Consider the following 17,547-nt stretch of genomic DNA (forward strand, 5'->3'; position numbering starts at 1 on the left):
GCCAGTGACTCAGCCCCTGTAATAGGGTTAGAGGCAGAGAATCCCAGTGGAAAGAGGGGAACCGGCCAGGCAGAGACAGCAAGGGCGGTTCGTTGCTCCAGAGCCTTTCCGTTCACCTTCCCACTCCTGGGCCAGACTACACTCAATCATATGACCCACTGAAGAGATGAGTCTTCAGTAAAGACTTAAAGGTTGAGACCGAGTTTGCGTCTCTGACATGGGTAGGCAGACCGTTCCATAAAAATGGAGCTCTATAGGAGAAAGCCCTGCCTCCAGCTGTTTGCTTAGAAATTCTAGGGACAATTAGGAGGCCTGCGTCTTGTGACCGTAGCGTACGTGTAGGTATGTACGGCAGGACCAAATCAGAGAGATAGGTAGGAGCAAGCCCATGTAATGCTTTGTAGGTTAGCAGTAAAACCTTGAAATCAGCCCTTGCTTTGACAGGAAGCCAGTGTAGAGAGGCTAGCACTGGAGTAATATGATCAAATTTTTGGTTCTAGTCAGGATTCTAGCAGCCGTATTTAGCACTAACTGAAGTTTATTTAGTGCTTTATCCGGGTAGCCGGAAAGTAGAGCATTGCAGTAGTCTAACCTAGAAGTGACAAAAGCATGGATTAATTTTTCTGCATCATTTTTGGACAGAAAGTTTCTGATTTTTGCAATGTTACGTAGATGGAAAAAAGCTGTCCTTGAAATGGTCTTGATATGTTCTTCAAAAGAGAGATCAGGGTACAGAGTAACGCCGAGGTCCTTCACAGTTTTATTTGAGACGACTGTACAACCATTAAGATTAATTGTCAGATTCAACAGAAGATCTCTTTGTTTCTTGGGACCTAGAACAAGCATCTCTGTTTTGTCCGAGTTTAATAGTATAAAGTTTGCAGCCATCCACTTCCTTATGTCTGAAACACATGCTTCTAGCGAGGGCAATTTTGGGGCTTCACCATGTTTCATTGAAATGTACAGCTGTGTGTCATCCGCATAGCAGTGAAAGTTAACATTATGTTTTCGAATAACATGCCCAAGAGGTAAAATATATAGTGAAAACAATAGTGGTCCTAAAACGGAACCTTGAGGAACACCGAAATTTACAGTTGATTTGTCAGAGGACGAACCATTCACAGAGACAAACTGATATCTTTCCGACAGATAAGATCTAAACCAGGCCCGAACATGTCCGTGTAGACCAATTTGGGTTTCCAATCTCTCCAAAAGAATGTGGTGATCGATGGTATCAAAAGCAGCACTAAGGTCTAGGAGCACGAGGACAGATGCAGAGCCTCGGTCCGATGCCATTAAAATGTCATTTACCACCTTCACAAGTGCCATCTCAGTGCTATGATGGGGTCTAAAACCAGACTGAAGCATTTCGTATACATTGTTTGTCTTCAGGAAGGCAGTGAGTTGCTGCGCAACAGCCTTCTCCCAAATATTTGAGAGGAATGGAAGATTCGATATAGGCCAATAGTTTTTTATATTTTCTGGGTCAAGGTTTGGCTTTTTCAAGAGAGGCTTTATTACTGCCACTTTTAGTGAGTTTGGTACACATCCGGTGGATAGAGAGCCATTGATTATGTTCAACATAGGAGGGCCAAGCACAGGAAGCAGCTCTTTCAGTAGTTTAGTTGGAATAGGGTCCAGTATGCAGCTTGAAGGTTTAGAGGCCATGATTATTTTCATCATTGTGTCAAGAGATATAGTACTAAAACACTTGAGCGTCTCTCTTGATCCTAAGTCCTGGCAGAGTTGTGCAGACTCGGGACAACTGAGGTTTGGAGGAATACGCAGGTTTAAAGAGGAGTCCGTAATTTGCTTTCTAATGATCATAATCTTTTCCTCAAAGAAGTTCATGAATTTATCACTGCTAAAGTGAAAGTCATCCTCTCTTGGGGAATGCTGCTTTTTAGTTAGCTTTGCGACAGTATCAAAAAGGAATTTCGGATTGTTCTTATTTTCCTCAATTAAGTTAGAAAAATAGGATGATCGAGCAGCAGTAAGGGCTCTTCGGTACTGCACGGTACTGTCTTTCCAAGCTAGTCGGAAGACTTCCAGTTTGGTGTGGCGCCATTTCCGTTCCAATTTTCTGGAAGCTTGCTTCAGAGCTCGGGTATTTTCTGTGTACCAGGGAGCTAGTTTCTTATGAGAAATGTTTTTAGTTTTTAGGGGTGCAACTGTATCTAGGGTATTGCGCAAGGTTAAATTGAGATCCTCAGTTAGGTGGTTAACTGATTTTTGTCCTATGGCGTCCTTGGGTAGACAGAGGGAATCTGGAAGGACATCAAGGAATCTTTGTGTTGTCTGTGAATTTATAGCACGACTTTTGATGTTCCTTGGTTGGGGTCTGAGCAGATTATTTAACCTACTGAGGTGATGTACACTGATCAAAAATATAAACGCAACATGTAAAATGGTTCCATGTTTTATGCTGAAATAAAATATCCTGGAAATTGTCCATATGCACAAAAAACATATTTCTCTAAAATGTTGTGCACAAATGTTTACATCCGTATTAGTGAGCATTTCTCCTTTGCCAAGATAATCCATCCACCTGACAGGTGTGGCATATCAAGAAGCTGATGAAACAGCATAATCAGCTGGGGACAATAAAAAGCCACTCTAAAATGTTTTGTCACACAACACAATGCCACAGAAGTCTCAAGTTGAGGGAGCATACAATTAGCATGCTGGCTGCAGGAATGTCCACCAGAGCTGTTGCCAGATAATTGTATGTTCATTTGTCTACCATAAGCCATCTCCAATGTCGTTTTAGAGAATTTGGCAGTACATCCAACCGGCCTCACAACCACAGACCACGTGTAACCACGCCAGCCCAGGACCTCCACATCCGGCTTCTTCACCTGCGGGATTGTCTGAGACCAGTTATCCGGACAGCTGATGAAACTGTGGGTTTGCACAACCGAAGAATTGCTGCACAAACTGTCAGAAACAGTCTCAGGGAAGCTCATCTGTGTGCTGGTCGTCCTCACCAGGGTCTTGACCTGACTGCAGTTTGGCGTCGTAACCGACTTCAGTGGGCAAATACTCACCTTCGATGAACACTGGCACGTTGGAGAACTGTACTCTTCACAGATGAATCCCTGTTTCAACTGTACCGAGCAGATGGCCGACAGCGTTGTGTGGGTGCCCCCATGGTGGCGGTGGGGTTATGTTATGGGCAGGCATAAGCTACAGACAACAAACACAATTGCATTTCATCTATGGCAATTTGAACGCGACAAGATCCTGAGGCCCATTGTCATGCTAATCACCCGCCACCATCACTGCATGTTTCAGTATAATTCAATGACCCCATGTCGCAAGGATCTGTACACATTTCCTGGAAGCTGAAAATGTCCCAGTTCTTCCATGGCCTGCATATACTCACCAGACATGTCGCCCATTGAGCATGTTTGGGATGCTCTGGATCAACGCGTATGTCAGCATGTTCCAGTTTCCCGCCAATATCCAGCAACTTTGCACAGCCGTTGAAGAGGAGCGGGACAACATTCCACACACCGCAATGAACAGCCTGATCAACTCTATGGGAAGGAGATTGCGCTGTGTTGCGCTGCATGACGTGGTCACACCAGATACTGACTGGTTTTCGGAACAATTCCCTACTTTGTTTTAAAAGGTATCTGTGACCAATAGATGCATCTGTATTCCAAGTCATGTGCAAGCCATAGATTAGGGCCTAATTTATTTATTTCAATAAATAAATATCCTAATATGAAGTGTAACTCACATTTTTATTCAGTGTATATGGAATAAAGTAATTACATTATTTTGTACTCTATTCTTACTAACACTGTTCTTTCTAAACAAATCTACAAATCTGCTCTCAGCTTAAAAGATACTGATCATAGGAGATTTGATGTAATGTAATAAGCAGTACCGCATTTCAAAGGACAGCACGCATACATTTTTTATTTAACCACACCCTTTGCGCTATGCCGTCATGTCGCCAACCAATAAGGTCCTTTCTATTAAGTAAAGCAGAGGCCAAGAGTTGGGGGGGGGGGGGGGGGGGGGGTCCGAGAGAGAAGGGAGGAAGATGGAACTGGGACACACAAGGCTTAACAGCACTTTGAAATTAGGGAAACATCAGACTGGGAAGTGTGATCAATGCCAGGAGATGGAGACAGTGTAACACATTCTATTTCAGTGCCAGGAATATGGGAGGGAAAGGGACAGTTTGTTATTAGTATCAAGGAATAATGGTATTGAACAGCCAAGTTTAATTGAATTGTTAAGAAAACCTTAAGGTGATATTGTATTTAATGATGTATTCCGATAGGGGGAATTGTTTAATTTTGTAGAGTTCAATTTTAGATCTCTGGTCCACAGTCCAGTAGGTGGCGGTAATGCATCACTAAAGCTGGTTGTCAAACGCGATTTACAAACCACTGAAGAAGAAGTGTAAACAGAAGTGACCAAGAACAATTTCCACTTTAGAGTTTTTGTTGTTATTTAGACGTTTATTAACAGCGTGGAAATCTACATTTGACTCATTTAACTGCATAGCATCACATACTTACCCCAGGTAGTTTTTAATTCGCGTTGGGGACAGGACTTGGTTGATAGATCTGTTATTTAGGTGACTAACGTTAGCTAGCTGCTAACGTTAGCTAACAATGGCTAACTGTATGGTTTTTCACACTCAAATCGCCTCCATTATGGAGGTGTTAGCGAATGCAGCCGTGGCAGAGGTCTGCAAACTCGTAGACGACGACTATGCAGTGTTTCGTTTAGAAATAACTCAAAGCCAGAAAGAAAACAGGACATTGAGGAGGAAACTACAGCTTCTGGAAATGAAGGTGTCACGGGAGCGCGCAGAGAGGACAACGCGAGAGCGCGTCCTCGCCAGTCGTCCCAGTAGTGTCAAGATCCTCGACCGATACAGAGGAATGGCAAGAGGTACATTTTTCTGAAGGTCCAGGCTGCGGGGCCTGTCGCCCCGTTCACATCTGCACATGTGTGACTTTAGATGCGTTAACAACAGGTTAACCAGAATTGGGTCTTGGTCAATTTCTGTATAGTATGCAATAATTCCACTGATTACTTAACTAACTTGCAGAAAGACACTCATTTTCTAACCAGATTCTTGATCTACTGCATTTCCTATTAATTGAAAACCATATGAAGCATGTACCAGTCAATCCATCTATAAATAGTATATCAAGAAGTTATGCTTAGTATTACCTTACATTCTTAACAATTCTAGTGTCAAAACTGTCAATTGTGCGTTATAGCGTTGACAGTAGTTAACCTAACCACCTCTTTTCCCCCAATCACTCTCTCAGGTGAAGGACATCTCATTGGAGGCCACAGGAGCTTTGTGAAGCCAGCGGGACACAATGCATGGAGAGATGACCAGCCAATCACTGTTGATGAGGGGAGTGGAACCTCAACCCAGCATGTTATCGTGATCGAGGTTAGTGTAATAGTATTACATCAAAATTACAGTACATCAAATGTGGCCAGTTTATTTCAGAAAGGCTGCCCTCAGCTATTCACTTGCTAACATGTACATCCTAATTTATGTGCCTGTGAGACTTCACTATACCATTGTTATCCTATTCAACTCATGTACCAGTAATAACCTCTTCTTGTGTCAGTCTGCAGATGCAGAGGCTGTAGGTCCTGGGGTCAAGCTGGAGAGGTCTGAAGGAGAGGAGGACCCACGGCACAGCGGAGACATCCAGACTGGAGCGGCTGGAGTGCCCCCTGTAGCCACAGAGGACCTCACCACCGCTGCGCAGCCCAGAACCCGATACAGCGTCACGGAGGTCAGTGGAACGCCGAACGCCGTCCTCAAGTCAGAGACAGACACCGAGACTTTAACTGTAACACAAATGCTCTTACACACAGGATCTGACCGTAGGTCAGACCCAGAGAGACTGGGGCTTGGGAGACTGGGCTGTCCCCCTGCTCCCGGCTCAGAGTACTTATCGGTATTACACCAGAGCCAGAGGCCTGTTCATTCCCGTGGGGATGGTGATGTTGATGCGTTAGACACTGGTGTTGATGATCCATCTTGTTCTTACACTACGGAGATGGACCCTGGCAACATATCCTTGGGTTTAGAGACACAGACTGATCTGTTTAGAGGGGACTGGAACCGGCGCAGTAATAGTGTATACTCTGACGGGTGCCTAGATAAGAAAGGGGAGGTTATAGTCATAGATGAGGTGACTGTGAAAGTGGAGGGTGACGCTCCTCTGACATGGAATGCAGACGAGACTCACTTAGGAGAAGGACACTCACAGGGCAGCACCAATGACTTCTTAGACTACAGGGAAAGCTTAGAGACAAATCTAAATTTCGCAACCCACTCCCCTTTACACAAACTCAGGGATCGCGACCCAGTGTCGATTGCTCCTTCCGATTCACATGGCCATGTCCTTTTCGATCAGGTATTGAACTCAAACGACAGGGCTACAGCCCAGGCTCAGGGAGGGGGGGCCACATCAGGCAATAGTAAAGAAAAACGGTTCCTCTGCATGTTCTGTAAGAAAGGCTTCAGCTGCACCCAGAAGTTGGAGATCCACCAGAGGGTCCACACAGGGGAGAAACCATTTAGCTGTACCCAGTGTCACATGTGCTTTGCCCAGGCTGGCAACCTGAAGAGGCACCAAAGGGTCCACACAGGGGAGAAACCCTACAGCTGCCCCCAGTGTGAAAAGAGGTTCTCCCACCAACACCAACTGAAGATGCACCTGAAGGTCCACACGGGAGAGAGGCCGTTTGCCTGTAATCACTGTGGGAAGAGGTTCTCAGAGAGGAGCTACCTGAGGATACACCAAAAGAAAAACCATGCCACTCAATAACATAGAGAAACCATTCCACTCGATAGACGTAGATGCACAAAGGAAACAACGTGTAGTGGGTCCATTTGTGCAACAGCTAAATGTGAGGCTTAACTTCTGCGGTTTTGGTACTGTACGTACCACGTAGCAGCGTGACGCGAACCCGTGCACATGCACAGATACTCCGTGACTGGGAGAGCAATGTCTTGCATCACGCTCATTGCAATTTCTGCAGTGCTGCTTGTGGCAACCTCATAACGCTAAGTCTTTCTTTAAAGACCAAGGTTAATTTTCATTGTTGTCTGCAGAAAAGATCCACCGATGCATTTGGAATTATGAGAGTAACAGATTTCGGTGTTGAATATTCATGGGTACAACATTGCATCAACACGTGTGATATATAAGGCATATATAAGCCTAATGAGTCTCTTACATAGTGTTTGTACTGCATATGCCATATGATGTTCACAAATGCCTGTTTCATTACTTCCATTCAACTCCTTCATTTTTTCCCCAAGACACTTTTAATGAGAAAATGAATGCAGTTCATCAAGTTCATGCAGATTTCTAGTTGAGACGTGTGTATGTGTGGTTTTCATATGGTGTATTTAAAACTTGTTTATATTTAATAAACACAAAATGGGACTTTTCATTCTAAGACTTTCATTGAGACTCTCTTTAGTATACATCACATCTGATCTCACCCTATTCTGCATACACCTGACAGCGCTTTATAACCAATATACACTTACTAAATATACCTACACTACGGCACACTTTTTCTCCTCTCCTTTGCGCCTGACTGCATGTTCTGCATAGAAATATAATTAATAGAACAGGCGTCCCCGTTCAAGTCAATGATGGCGTAATCGAACATGTTGCTTGTTTCAGCAAGGAGCTAAAGTGTCATTGCCTTGTTAAGAGCATGTTACAGCAGAAAGGGACTCAACCACACGAATGCTCGACCGTCCCATCTTCAGTCCGCTGTTCGTTCCACAATGATTGAGATATATATATACATATATACACACACACACACACACACACACACACACACACACACACTGAACAGAAATATAAACAACATGTAAAGTGTTGGTCCCATGTTTCATGAGCTGAAATAAAAGATTCCATAAATGTTCCAATATCCACAAAAAGCTTTTTCTCTAAAATGTTGTGCACATCCCTCTTAGTGAGCATTCCTCCTTTTTTTTCAAGATAATCCATACACCTGACAGTTGTGGCATATCAAGAAGCTGATTAAACAGCATGATCCTTACACTGGTGAACCTTGTGCTGGGGACAATAAAAGGCCACTCTAAAATGTGGAGTTTGGTTACACAACACAATGCCACAGATGTCTCAAGTTGAGGGAGCATGCAATTGGCATGCTGACTGCAGGAATGTCCACCAGCCCTGTTGCCAGAGAACTGAATGCTCATTTCTCTACCAACGTCGGTTTAGAGAATTTGGCAGTACGTCCAACCGGCCTCACAACCGCAGACCACTTGTATGGCGTTGTGTGGGCGAGTGGTTTGTTGATGTTCACAACCTTGACAGAGTGCCCCATGATGACGGTGGGGTTATGATATGGGCAGGCATACGCTACAGACAACCAAGACAATTGCCTTTAAGCCACATCTTATTTACGTCCACCATGATGGGTTTAACAACAGTGAAATCATTCTGTAACTACAGTATAGGACTCATGTAGTGGGGATGGGTAAACACTCCATGTTGAACGTGTGTTTATTATCCATGTACCTGAGGGGTATCCTACGAATCAGGTTTGAGGAGTTACTGAGGTAACTTTGATCAACTCTGAGTTCAACTCGGGATAACCAGTCACCTTTTAGTCAGGTACATTTCTATGGCAACAAATCCTTCAGAACTAACCTGCTTCCGGGCAGGCTAACTCAGGGCTAGCTCCATTTATCCTGAATGAAGTGTCTGAGCTGCGAGTTGAGAACGAATTAAATCAGATTATCTCCCTCTCGCAAAGACTGCATCATCACCCCTTCATTTGAGTAAGAAGATTTAAATATTTTTATTAAATCAAATGTTTTTTTGCATGTTAAAAAAAGCGTAACATGTTAAAATACCTGTCACATTATTTAGTAATGACAGAATGCATTTGAAACTTTACAGCACAGTAAAACTTCTGTTTGAAAAATACAATTATTATTATGACATAAAAAATATTTCTTGATAGGAGTGGGAAAAAAAGACGGCATTAACGGCAAGTAATAAAATGACAACGGCACTTCTAAAATCCACATTTCACACCATATCGTGCTGGATTTGCAAGATAACATTTACCTTCATTTTGATTTTGGCATAAAATCTAAATGTGGCACCGACTTTCCCATGGATTGATGTTTTAGCATTGTCTCAATGAAGAGTTCGGTGTTCGACTAGCCATGAGCGACATTCACGTGCACTTACAAGCCTGCTTAGAGTTAGCGGCGCGCGGATGGATGGATGCGCAATATCCACCGTCGTGGTACTGATGAAGCCTGAGCTGGACTGTGAAGCTGGTTAGCTTTAGAAAACCCTGAGTAGATCTAGCTGGCTTAGTATGATACACCTCTGAGGGAGTATATGTCTGGTTAATCTGCATCACTTGTCTCTTCCAGGATGAGGAGGATCCAGAAGTGCTGCTGGTGAAGGTCGAGGGGTATGAGGAGGGTCTGGTGAACCCTGAGAGGACCATGGTCATGGAGGACAACCAGACTACACCTCCTCCTGAACCCACAGCGGAACTAGCTGAGCAGCACAGGACCACACACAGTCTAACTGAGGTGAGCCCACTGAACTACTGTCTGAATGGTATTAGTTCAGGGCCTGTATCCACAAAGCCTCTCAGAGCAGGAGTGCCGATCTAGGATCAGTTTTAACTTTTAGATCGTAATGAATAAGATTATGTAGACAAATCCTGGATCAGCACCACTCTGAGACTATTTGTTGAGCCTGTATCCATAAAGTGTCTCTGTGTAGAAAATTGGTCGTACGTGCTAAGAGACATTTTACTCTTATGGGTAAAAATAAAAGCTATGCATGAAACCTCTCCAGTCATATGAATCCCACCTAGCCGACAAAGATTTAGGACACCTCATGAGATGTCCTAACTAGTTAAGCGTTATCAGCAGGTGGCTTGATAATAGGAAAAGGCAGTGAGTCAAGGGTTCCTGCTCCATAGACAGGCAATTGCTTTAGAGTTGTTGATTTTTCTATATGATCAATCCATACATGATCTAGACTTACATGGAACAGTATCTCTTGTGCATTTGACAATGATTTCACGGGGCCTATTTCACACGATATGCCTAAAGATGATTTAATTACCTACATTGTTATTTCAAGTTATCCCTTTGGAGTTTAACATCAAGCTGCTCAAAAATATGCCTGAGCCTTGTCTTGTGTTTGATACTGTCAATCACTCGAGACGGACACTTTTTTGGACAAAATAAGAATTGAGATGATTAGAGCGCACTTGTATCCCAACTGGAACTTGTCAATATTCTAAAACCGGTGCTTAATTTGAGGAACAGGATCCGGCACCTCTCCGTTTTGGACTGTTTTGTTCCAGAACCTTGAAGAGGAGTGAGACAACATTCCACAAATCAATCAATCAACAGCCGGATCAACTGTATGCAAAGGAGATGTGTTGCAAAGTTTATTCATGCCAACATATTAAGTAAGAATTATGTCATGACTCTCCTGACAGTGGATTAAAGGACCCATCAGCTAGGCAAATGTTTGAATATAGCCAGACCCCCTCTCTCCCACAGAAGAGTGGAAGGGGGGCTGTGCCAGTCTTGACACCTTAACACTGTGTCGTATATTTAAGCAGCAGGGAACTTTCCCTCTCTGGCTTTCAGTATCCACCAAAGAAAGGCCTTTGTCCACAGAAGACCTTTGCTGCCAAAAGCTCTAATGGCCAAAGAGTAAACTTTGGAACAACAATCATAAGATAAGAATGGTCGGGCGGGTGATTTAAAGAATAATCATATTGTTTATTATTTTATGATGACATTAAGGATGGTAAATCTGAAAGTGTAAGCATTCTGTATCAACTTTACATCTAAATGTTGTATAAAATATATGATTAAATATGAGAATACTTGTGAAGATAGCAATGTGATTTTAGCCTTCTAAATGAGAATTGTTTTCAAAAAAACTTGTGCCCTGTCAGTAAGCACATCCAAGTGAGCACAGACATTGTGTCTGCGTGATGGAACGCCCCCTTTTTACCCGAGGATAAAAGCCTTGCTAACGAAATGTACATTATGCCGGATTGTTGCTGGCGTGTAAAGTGGTCGGGAGCCTGACCTTGAATAATCAACCTTGAGACCAAGTAGACGGACGGTGAGTCGGACGTTACGAATGGTTGAAACTACCAGACCAGACAGCGTGGAGCGGTGGCTACATGGCTGAAAATGTTGAGACCAGAACATTGACGGGTTACTACTGGCGTGTAAAGTGGTCGGGAGCTGAACCCTGAATAATCAACCATTGAGACCAAAAGACGTGAGACCGTGGTCCACATGTTGAAATAGTTAGAAACTCTCAACCTCAACACAAGATGAGAAGATAACCTCCACTACGCGACCAGAAACATTCACAATCTGCAGCTGTGCATGTAAAGGTGGTCCTAGAACTTTGACTAAAGACACAAGGTTGGAAGTAAGAAACCCCATCTCAGACGATCATTGGTACATCTGAAGTATCTGTCCTAACAACCACTCCACTACCAGATAAGCTCTACAAAGGACATTGTGACCTATGGTGGACAAACCAGAGTCTTACATCCCTCGACAACTTCACCATAGGACCCATCGAGTTCAACAGAGATAGACGATGATCAAGGACAGCTATGCGTAAATATATTGCATTTCTAATCTGAATGAGCGGTAGTCAGGGTGCTAAGTATTCGTATTTCCGTGGGCATATCTTCCAAATGTAACAATGATAGTTGACCCTCCCGTTGACTCTCCCAAACGGTCATGCTTTTGTTAGTCACCTAGGGACCTGTTTTCATTGTATTATGCTAGTAATCAATAACCTATATGTGTGTGTTTGTTTATGTATGTGTTATTATTTAGTTAGTAAATAAATAATTAAGCCAATTTGTATATTGCTGATTCATCAATAAGGTTAGGGTTCTTGCAGATATGAATGAGACTGATGAGGTAATGATTGATAAACGGCTGTTATTGATATATTGATATCTTTAGAGTTTAAGTCGGGAGATAATAACTCGTTAAACAACTTTTCCCGTGGTGCCCCAAATTCCTAATGGTTACATTAATTTAATTGAGTAACAATTAAACAGTTACTTGATTCAATAAATAACAGTCATCACAGTAATGATAGTTATGTCACGACAATTAAGAGAAGGCAAAGTGATCGCGTCAGCCGGAAATGATACCAAACATTTGCAACATTTGATGTACAGTCACATTCACCATGGTTTTCTGAAGCTTGCTATAGAGTTCGAAACTGGCGATGCCTCATCACGATTGTTTCAAATGATGGGGAATAACCAATGTCAATAAGCATCATCACTATCTTTCCTTTGCAGTAACTCAAACTGTCGTGATTACAAGCTGAGAAACCTTTCTGAGTTTATTTTACTCCTGGCTCAGAGTTTGTCTGGGCAGTTTCTTAACATCATCCTAAAACCTACTCTGAGATGTTTTCTGTTGTTGTTGTCTTAAAACAGGTTTTAACAGAACTCCTAAGACCTTTTCTGAGATGGTTTGTGGATACGGCCCTGCTCTTGATCAGTTTTGTCTTAAGTGTGGGACCATGCCTTTGAATGATCAAACAATTCAAGTGTCAAGTAATCAAATAAACTAACATGTTTACACAATACTCATAACAATCCCTCATTGCCCAATCAGAAGATGCCCCATAGCAGGGTGCTCATATCAGATTTCTTGATCCAACATCCTCTCACTCTGTATCTCTTACAGTCAGTAGACATGGAGAATGGGAAGCCTGATCTGCTGTTGGTCAAAGAGGAGACGATAGAGGACGGACCAGAGAGCATTAACCTGCTGAGTGGACTAAAGATGGGGGAGCAAGGTAAGGGAGACATGCAGTTTATTAGGTAAACCACTCCATTCACAAAATGGTTTGCTCCTACAGACAGTGATTCATGTGACCGTGGCCTGCTATATAAAGCAGGTAGACAGGCACCGAGGCATTCAGTTACGGTTTGATTGAACGTTAGAATGGGAAAAATGAGTGACTTAAGTGTGGTATGATTGACAGGCCAGGTGCGCCGGTTCCAGTATCTCAGAAACGGCCGGCCTCCTGGGCTTTTCATGCACAACATTGTCTAAGGTTTACTGAGAATGTGCGACAAAGAAAAAACATCCAATCAGTGGTAGTCCTGTGGGTGAAAAAAAACGGATTGTCGAGAGAGAACGTCAAGAATCATGCAAGCTAGAAGGCAAAAAATGCTGCAAGCACAATAGTGCTGTGCAGAACGGCATCTCAGAACGCACAACTGTCGGTTCTTGTCATGGATAGGCTATTACAGCAGATTACCACACCAGGTTCCACTCATATCAGCTAAAAACAAGAAATGGCTGCAGTGGGCATGCGATCACCTACACTGGACAATTGAGGAGTGAAAAAACATTGGCTGGTCCGCCGAATCCCGGTTCCTGTTGCGTCAGGATTTGGCGTAGGCAGCATGAATCCAGGGCCCTATACTGCCTGGTGTCAATTGTACGTCCTGGTGGTGTAGTGGGGTAGGGAATGTTTTCCTGGCACGTTAGGTCCCTTGATGCCAATTAAGCAATGTTTGTACGCTACAGCGTATCTGTTCTGGAGGAAAAGGTGGGTCCAACCCGGTACTAAATGGGTGTACCTAATAAACTGGCCAGTGTATATCCTACATATAGGAATAGATCTTCAATGGGAATAGTAATGCGCCTTTTTAAATATTTTTTTATATATTGTTTATTCGCCGTTAGTCAGCACCTCCACTCAAAATACGTTTTCTGGGTGTGCTGCAGCTCATGTTTTTTATTCTACATAATGTGTGAACTTGACCAGGTAATTGACTCAAACTCCATATGTAGAGTTTTCTCTGCCATGTTTGTAAAGTCTATTTTCTAACCTCTTCCTTCAGGTGGTTGGCTGGAGGCTAACAGAGGAGACTGGCCGACCATCTTGGATTCCCAGACCCAGACTGGTGCAGCCAAGGGCCCAGGGGACGACATCACTGAGCAGGCCAGGACCAGAGGCGACATAGTGGAGGTCAGTGGATGGGACAGCGTCCTCAACTCTGGGCTGGTGAACAACCCTGTTAACCACAACCAGAAACAGACAGTTGAACACAAAACAACATCCAAACTTAATCTCCATGACAACAGACTGGCTGAGACCAGGGCGAGGCGTAGATTTGGAGGTGTCCGTAAGCGGCAGGAGAGAACAGACACAGACTCGGCTAGCGATGCTCCATCTTGCTCCTATAGTTGTGATTCAGAGACACTGATGGCACCTCAGGTTAACCCCATAACAGGTGCTGCCTTCAGCCTGCCTTCTATAGGATCTATCAACTGGAACATGGACCCTGTGACAACACAGACACTCCCTGGCCGTCCTCCTCACACTCTCCTAATGTTAAACCAGACCTCAGACAATGCCAGTGCCTCAACACTAAATTGCTACACAAGCCCATTGACAAATTACAGTAGTAGAGATGGAATCTGTGGGAAACCCTTCAGTTTCCCCAAACAGGTGGAGATTCACACAGGGGAGAAACCGTTTGGCTGCCAACTGTGCCGGGCCAGTTTTTCACACTTGTTCAACCTGAAGAGGCACCAAAGGGTCCACACAGGGGAGAAACCCTTCAATTGCCCCCAGTGTGAGAAGAGGTTCTCCCACCAGCACCAGCTGAAGATGCACCTGAAGGTCCACACGGGAGAGAGGCCATTCGCCTGTACACACTGCGGGAAGAGGTTCTCAGAGAGGAGCTACCTCAGGATACACCAGAAGAAAATGCACACAGCCCATGTATAGAGTATAGTGACATGTAATGTAGTACTAGTTAGTTTGTAGTTAGTTCTGTTGGTATAGGATGTAGTAGGAAACTGGATGAGGTGAACTGAGGAAAGAATGATGAGGTGGCAGAGTAGATGATATGGGGATGGTTGGTGTGATGGTGTCTGTAAAAATTATTCACTAATGAAAAGTTACAACCTTGTCCTGTTTGATGCTGGTGTTTTATAATGAGATGATAGTGCCTTAATTCAGGTTTATTTGACATGAAGCAATGTGTAAATCTGTACATATTTAGTTATTTTTGTGTTTTTAATATTTAGTTTATCAACTCTTTTGTTTTTGATAACATCATGTTTTTTATTGCAAATGTCAAGCACTTTTGAGCCAAGGATTTGCAGATCGACTGACAGGTTAACACTTTTAGGCTTAGCCAGCTTTTGTTTGAAAAAATGCATCTGGAAACAGTACAATCCTTTTGGTTTCACCTGGTTGCCAATTCCAGAACCTTTGAGAACATAATTTGAGTCGTCGCCTGAAGCGTGAGAGGAATGGGAGACAAAGGAATCCAGCAGTGTTGAAGCAGAGGGTTTCGTAAAGAGGGTGACTGGCTACCATTCTGAACTGTGTGTGGTGCGCATTCTGGCGCTCAGAGCTGCTGAAGCATCAGCCAAGTGGGTGTTACAGAGTGGATGAGGAGAAAGGCTCACCTTTTACGAGATCATCAGCAGACACCATTCTCTGACCAGCTCTCTCTGATCAAGCCATGAACTGACCCTCTCCATCTTCGGAGGATGCCGCTTTCAAAGACTTGGCCGCTATTGGTTGACCCGTCATGATATATTGCGTGGTTGTTTTTTTGCTCTTGAAGCGCTTTGATGATTCTATGAAAAGTGCTATAGAAATGTAATACATTATTATTAATGCTGAACCTTTTCCAAAGTATTCTAAAATGAATTGCGTCAAAGTGATATGTGCCAGATTTACGGAAAAGTAAATATAGTTAAGTTATTCTACTCATCACATGTATTGTTTTGTGCAATAAAAGTAATGTACTTCACGTTATGAGTGTATGACCATTTTGTTGAAATGAAATACAAAATTGACTGTATGATTGACTTGGTTATTTTTTTATCATTGCAGGGACTGAGTTTCCCTTATGTCAGTCGAATCAACACATTTGGACATTTAACTTTTTTTTTAAAACTCCAATGGCCCCATATTGTTAGGTGCTTGAATCACAGTGTTAAAGATGGGCTTAATTGTGGTTAACATTTTATAATATCATGCCATGTTTGTGTGTACAGCAAAGAGTTTCTGAAATAAACCTTTATTTGCTCTTCTGTTCAATTTGTGTTTACAGTCTGCAGTCCATGAGGACCTGCTGATATCCGGTGTTGGTGGCGAGAGAGATTGGACCTCTGAAGCGGCTGGTCACAAACCCTGGCCCCAGATCAGAACTCTGGATCAGGAGCCGTCGCTCTTCCTTCCCGAGTCAGAACCAGGACCGAACCGTGAGGGGCAGACACTCCACCCCCACCACCACTACACAGGGCACAACCAGTGGACAGGGGGACTGAACAACCTCAGTCCTGGTGGTCATCAGAGAGACAGAGGCTCCAGTCAGGGATCCAGTCTGCAGCACAGACCCTTCTCTTCACAGTCTCAGTGCAGAGATGAAGCAGGGCCTGAGGCTGATAGAGATAGACCCTCCTGTTCCTATGATACAAACACCATGATTAACAGAGCAGGTCACCCTGGGCTTCAGCCTTCACACAGAGTGGTGGGAGACCCCCCTGGTGTGAGTCTAACAGGAAGTCTGTCTTCTCCTTCAGGATCTTGTTTAATGCCTGGTGACTGGGTTCATAGAAAGCCTGGGTCTAGCCTTCCTCAGTTACCTCAGGGTTACCCCACCAATACAGACAGGGTCAGGATGGGCGTTCACCATGAGAGGTACCTAGACTATAACACAGCACACAATCCCAACAACACCCAAACAATGACTAGAGGTCAAGGAGGGAGCTCAAAGACTAACCACCTGAGGGTGACTCCTGCTTCTACCTCCTCTGGTGTCATTGGGTCACAACGTGGGAGGCCGAGCGTTAGGACAGACGCTGACAAGCCGTATGCCTGCCCCACGTGTGGGAGGCGCTTTGCTAAGGTGAAATATGTCAAGCAGCACCAGACCGTTCACACCAATGAGAGGCCCTTCAAGTGCAAACTATGTTACAAGAGCTTCTCCCGCCTGAGTAACCTTATCAGACATAGGAGTGTTCACAACGAGGAGAAATCGTAGCAGTGTGGCTTGAGACATACACAGAGAATATCTGGGAAATATTCTTTAGCTGAAATATTAAAAAGTAGGGCCAGGCTGTATATCATATTTTACTATATACCAGTATTGATGCATGGACTGGTTTGGGTTTTTACTTTGTATAATGGTGTTTCAATGTTTGGTTTGATAAACGTGTTAAGCCACTGTTGAGTGCAATGTCCGTTTATAGTTTATTCCGTTTGCTTCTTGAGTTGTCTCCCACACACCAAGCTCTGCACTCGGTGACACTCAAGGAGAGCATTTTTTGCTGCTACCACGAATCACAACCACTTAACCAGGTGACAGTCTGCGTGGTCAATGCTGCAGCTGCGATGCATTCTATAATTGCACTATTAGTTTGTATCTTACTGACTGCTGTCGTATCTGGGATCTACATCTGTTTAT

At 43.7% G+C, this 17,547-nt stretch overlaps 1 protein-coding gene across 1 annotated transcript; it reads left to right on the plus strand.

The window, feature by feature from the left end:
* Positions 1-4,247: 4,247 nt before the first annotated feature.
* Positions 4,248-17,307, plus strand: LOC115137448 (uncharacterized). Its single transcript, XM_029673767.2, has 7 exons — positions 4,248-4,917; positions 5,304-5,434; positions 5,619-5,789; positions 9,446-9,610; positions 12,788-12,899; positions 13,957-14,084; positions 16,192-17,307. Exons 1-7 carry the CDS (start codon positions 4,635-4,637, stop codon positions 17,122-17,124), a joined length of 1,923 nt encoding a protein of 640 aa, XP_029529627.2. The 5' UTR covers positions 4,248-4,634; the 3' UTR covers positions 17,125-17,307.
* Positions 17,308-17,547: the final 240 nt, after the last annotated feature.

This window comes from Oncorhynchus nerka, linkage group LG11 (assembly GCF_034236695.1).
Source record: "Oncorhynchus nerka isolate Pitt River linkage group LG11, Oner_Uvic_2.0, whole genome shotgun sequence".
Classification (NCBI taxonomy): Eukaryota; Metazoa; Chordata; class Actinopteri; order Salmoniformes; family Salmonidae; genus Oncorhynchus; species Oncorhynchus nerka.